This window comes from Ochotona curzoniae, unplaced genomic scaffold, assembly GCF_017591425.1.
Source record: "Ochotona curzoniae isolate NIBS_2020 unplaced genomic scaffold, NIBS_Ocur_1.0 scaffold_3208, whole genome shotgun sequence".
Lineage (NCBI taxonomy): Eukaryota > Metazoa > Chordata > Mammalia > Lagomorpha > Ochotonidae > Ochotona > Ochotona curzoniae.
In genome coordinates this window covers 38,762,495-38,767,914 of record NW_024467106.1, presented here as the reverse complement: position 1 = coordinate 38,767,914, position 5,420 = coordinate 38,762,495, and the positions used below count along the sequence as shown (strand labels likewise).

Sequence of the window (5,420 nt, the reverse complement as noted above, 5' to 3'; positions counted from 1 at the left end):
AAGCAATAAAAAAAGAGTAAAAAAATTCATGTATTTTATTGCCAACCAGGTTTGTATTTTATTCTGAGCTTTGCCATGTGCTAGTTATTTAAAGAATATGTGAAGAAGATAAGCCCACAATTTTCTTCTCTTTGTTAATTTTTCATAACCATAACCTACAGCTTTCAATACCAATCAGATCAATTTGGGAAGCATTTTGATAAACTACTAGGTTTGATAAAGCCTAGATTAAAGCTGTGTGAGTTGGAATTAAAGGTATTTTCTGTTTCTTCATTCCTAAAATGGAGGTAATCATAAACTACAAGTCATCTATGAAAATTCACTTAGGTAATAAAGTAGTATTTATATCAAATGAAAGTATATAATGGAAGCAACTGAAAAGTAATATCTTTCACTCACTGGTGTACTCCTCAAATGGGCACTGCAGCCAAGGCTGAGTTACATTGAGGACAGGAGTCAGGAAGTACATTTGAATCTCTACATGGGTGGTCGCAGCCCAGTTTGGCCATGATCTGCTGCCTTCCCAAGCACAATAGCAGAAAGAGATAGGAAGTGGAAGAGTCAGTGTTCGAAATGATACATAAATATGTAATGTCAGTATTGCAAATATTATATGTAACCTCTGGCACCACATTGCCACTGCTTTTAATTTTTTTTCATGAACATGCATGTGCTTGGTATGAGGAAGATTTTAATGTTTCATCAAGGAAAATGTATGATAGCTTATGAATATGGAAACAGTAACAACACCATGATACAAATAAAAGACAGCCTAAGACATGTAGAAGTTTTCCTAGTTATAGTCATTAATGAGCTTTATTGGCACACCATTCCTTTTTGCCATTGAACATATTCTCACGTGCATTACAAAATGGCAGTATTCCTTTCTGTAGAACTCAGGGCAAAGCCTTTGCCTTCACACTGCTCCACATTCTAGTTTCACATTCTAGGATCACATTCTAGTTTCACTAGACGAACTAAGTTCTTTTTCAGTTTTAAAACAATATTAGTTTATGACCACAGAAGAGCTTAGTTCCCAGTTTCGGGCTCTGAGTCAATGCTAAGACATACAATCTGTGTTTGTGTATTTATTTTCTTGGCCTAAAGTCTGTTCTCTCCTGCTCCTTATCTGACATTCCTATTAATTGTTCAAGTTTCTTCTCCAAATATTTCTTTAGTGTATTTCGTATTTCTTTCATCCTTCTCCGATGAATGACACAAAAATGGAATCTAGAGAAAGGAGATAACCCCATTTCAATATTGGCAGTAACAATCTTCAACATAATGGATCAAGGTGTTCCTCTTGTCTCTTGTATATTTCATCTGCATTTCTTTGTATTACAACACCTGTCCCATCAACATGAATCCATTTAACTTCCAACTATCTAATATCACACATTTTGAAATGGCTTTCCCTTACTTTTCATTGGGCATGGATGAAAGTTGGGTGGTCTCCTTTCTAAAGCAATGCTTGACCCAGTGTTTATTTGGAGGGAGAAAAACTCACAGTAACACAGCACTTGCCAATATTCCAATTTCTGCCAGCAGTACTAGAAACAGTCCTATCTCTCGACTTTCAGCCTTTTTTGGGTCATCCTCTGGAAAAAGAATAATGAAAAAATGAGTTTACAGAAGAGAAATAGCAACTTCAGATCTAAATCTAGACCAGGGACTCCTTTAACCCCAGTTCCCCCACTCACTCACCCACCCTATTTATTACTTCTTTAGTGTTGCTTGGTTATTTTGATCTTACGGCTATTAGCCCAATTCTCTGCGCCTGGTCCAGCTTTTTCAATCTAGTCATCATTTTGGCCTAGCTCAGTTTTTCATCCTGGTACAAATTTAACTTGCCATTTTGGTTTTTATTTTGTAACATTATGACTTTGTACAAAGTTTCTCACAAATACTTGTTGGATAAATTAATGAAGAGCCCAGGTCTTTGATTCCTAGCCCTCAAACTGCTACACTGCAATTTTATTACCTCCACAATATTCTCCTTTGAAGCACTGGGTGGTGATGCGAAGGCATGTCCAGCAATCAAGGATGGGACCTTCAATCAGAACTAAAACAGTGAAAACCGATAGTCACAAGGGGCCATGGCAAGCGACTTGCTGCTTAACTGAGACATAAAATATGTTTTAGATTTCCGGGATTTCTAGAATTCTTGAGCTTGCAGTACTGTGAATTCCTTCTTCCTTTAGCAGTCAAATTTCATAATAGACCAGAATCTATGATTTAACAGAATTCTAGGGAAGAAGTATGAAAAAAAATCCTACTTCAGCATGTAATGGAGCAATGGGCTGTCAACTACACTTCTGGAGGCCTCCAAGCATGTGCAAAATCTGTAAGATGTTGCTAGGTTCTGTTATCAGATATGAGTATTATTGACATTTGCATTGCAATCACAGGTTAAGGAAATGTGATAGATGGTAGAGAAGGCTATATAGAAAAAAGGAGGTGGGAAAATGCGGGCTAAATACTCAAGGCATCCGTGTGCTGTACTCACTGCAATCTTCAGAACAAGCTAAAAAGAGAACAGAACATTCCATTGAGTTTAGAGTGAGTTAGCCACCCTCATCCTCAAATAGTCTTTTTTGAACTTACTAAATTCAAATTACCCCATCAACCATTCTAAACAATTGTAAAAGGAGCCCTCATTTCTCCTTCTCACCCCACAGTTTCTATCCTTACAAGTAATTTAAGTGTAGTTAGATGGACATGTTAATTACCGACTTCAGAGAAGCTCTTTAATAACTTCTGTAGTTTGGATTCCAAGGTTTGGCGGATCTCAAGAAGCTTTCCTTGCAAAATAAACACACCTAAGAGGGGTGGAAAAGGATATCAGAAAATTTTAATTCAAAGGATATTTTAGATTTATTTGGGCAATACTAACTTTTAAAATCATTGTTAATTTTAAAGTTCATTACAAAAATGTGGGGTACACAGAACCATACAGGCCACACATGGGGATAGAGTGGCTCGAGAGATGGGGTAGCTGGTTGAGAGAACAGTTTCTGCCTTCCCTAATGTGTCCAAAGGGATGAAGCCGTAAAGGGAGAGAAAACAATACTTTTTTCTGTAAGACTACACATGTGCCAGAAAACAGGAGTGGTCCCATGATTCCACCTCCAGGATGCTGGGTGACGGAAATTGTCCCAAGTGTTTTACACGAGTCAAACGTGGTTGAGATTTACATATAGCAGAGAACATGTGACTTTCAAATTATGACCTTTGACTAACTACCCTGTTGTTATAATTTTCTTTCATTTAATGCATCTTTATGGATAGGTGGAGACTTTTCACTTAGTGGCTATGACGGTGTCTACCACATCAGCCTGATTGCTCTGAGAAGTTGTTGGCTTCACTGGACAGATATGAAATTACTCATTCTTTTTTTACCCAGGCTTTTCATTGTTCTCTATGTTCTAAAGTCCATTGACTATGGCTACTTTATAGTGTCCATAGACTTGGTGCTTGCCATAGAACTTGGCCTGAGGAGTAGTATAACTTTTGTATCCTTCCACTCTTTGAAGAGTTACTTCAGGATTTTCATTGCTTTTGAAGAGTGCGCTTTCCAGACTGTCAGGTACAATGCAAGTGGCTTAGTCATGCAATATGTGTTTTGACACTGGATCACACGTTCATGGACTCTGATCCTTGAAATCAGGGATGCCATTGGTCTGATGCCTTCATGAGATTCAAGGAGCCCACTCCTGGCTAGGCCTCCTTTATGCTGCCTAGCCAGAATTTGTTGCACCAATGAGCATAGCAGTGTAGCCTGGGAAAACATTCCAGGGTCCTTTGTTTGGTCTACAGACCTGGCTCTCATGTGCACCAATTTATTAGCCTGACCTGGCCCAGCTCATCACAGCCTGGCTTTTAAATGTTTTAGCAGATGCAATGGCCTGCAATGTTTTGGAACCCCTACCTGGCCACCTCCCTCACCCCCAGATCTGAATTTCTGGTTGCTGGATAGTACAGTTGGCCTGGCCTGATCCACCCCTAGTCTTCACACATACCAGCAGATATAGCAGCCTGGCCCAGGGAGAGCATTGTAATCCCTTACTCAACCTGTTCAGTTTTGGTCTCTCTCTACCTCTCTCTTTCTCATCAGGTACAGTGTCCTGTCTCAAAGAGACCTCTCATGATTGCTTTATACACTTCAAAAAGGCCCTCAGTAGTCCCCACACCATCCTGTCCCTATCCTGGTGTGAGTTCACACAAAGCAAAGACAGGTGTGCTAGAGGCCCCCAGGGCTCCCACAGTACTGCAGTACAAGCTTTCAACATTGAAATGATACATCACCTTTCCATGTTTCTTTGCTCAGCTTAGAAAATTCATTCTTCAGCCATGTTCTCAACTTGACAACTGTTTCAATAGCTGGAAAGGAAAGGCAAAGTTATTTATAGGGGGATAATTACAGCTGGAAGACAATTATAAGGAACCAGGTGTTTTCTTCCCTACCTCCCTTCTCTCTTTAACCTCCACACTCTCAGGGACGCCCAAGCTTCCCTCACCCAACACCCGTAGCATCTTGTTCTCGTGAGAGACCTTGAAGCTTAAACGTGTCATCTCCTTGAACTGGTGTTCAATCAGTTCAGTTCGACTAGGGACTTCTGAAGGAATTAGCTTTTCCAACATGGCCTTAATATCCTCTCTGAATTTAGGATCACACTCTAAACAGCCTCTGACCCCCTGGAAGGCTCCCAGAGACAAAGGCAGGAGCAAAAGTACCCAAAGATCACCCATTTCCTTGTCCCCCACCCCCACCCCAACAACAGGTTGCCTTGGAAACTATGCTACTTAGTTCCTTTTCCTTCAGAAATTCAGGAATGAGACCCTGGTTCTGGATATTCTAACTCCTCCTTTCCCTCTGCTTCCATCCCACTCTTAGACAATCTCTCTTCCTCAAGGCTTCAGTTGTTTCTCATTTTGTTCTTTATTCCAGAGGGGAGCATTGCCTGTCGGAGATCTGGTACCTGAGTTCTGAATGTAGAACACTAACAGAATTCTGCATGGGAGATGCCTCTTATGGCATTTATCTTAGTTTTCTCTCAGTTATGTCCTTAGTATATTCCCACACCCCTCCTGATGGTTGGAATGGAGAACTCTTGGGATTTAAAACATGATTTGACCCAAATTTAACTTCTGTAGAGGTGGTAAGAAAAGCTGTAATATTGAGTTACATGGATCCCTTGTTGTCATTCTTAGCAGTGATGTTTATAGATTTATAATGTAAGAATTTTATATATAAGTATTGTAATATCTGATGTAATTTCTCTTTTTTTGTTAAGATTTTTAGGCTTGTTTTTGAAAGAGTTACAAAGAAAGAGCGAGAGTGATCTATTTGTTGACTCATCAGGTTGCTGGAAATGCCAGCACAGGGCCAGGCCAAGACCACGAACTGGGGACTCCTGGGT

General features: G+C 39.9%; 1 protein-coding gene across 2 annotated transcripts; it reads right to left on the bottom strand.

The window, feature by feature from the left end:
- Positions 1-803: 803 nt before the first annotated feature.
- On the bottom strand, positions 804-4,749 carry IZUMO3 (IZUMO family member 3). Of its 2 annotated transcripts, XM_040963786.1 has the most exons (7): positions 4,518-4,749; positions 4,306-4,380; positions 2,730-2,819; positions 2,507-2,524; positions 1,982-2,062; positions 1,508-1,598; positions 804-1,230 (listed from the first exon to the last, which is right to left on the bottom strand). In XM_040963786.1, the coding sequence occupies exons 1-7, from the start codon at positions 4,747-4,749 to the stop codon at positions 1,089-1,091; spliced, it is 729 nt and encodes a 242-aa protein (XP_040819720.1). In that variant the 3' UTR covers positions 804-1,088. The 2 variants fall into 2 exon arrangements, with proteins under 2 accessions (XP_040819720.1, XP_040819719.1); XM_040963785.1 differs by lacking the exon at positions 2,507-2,524.
- Between the last annotated feature and the right edge of the window lie 671 nt (positions 4,750-5,420).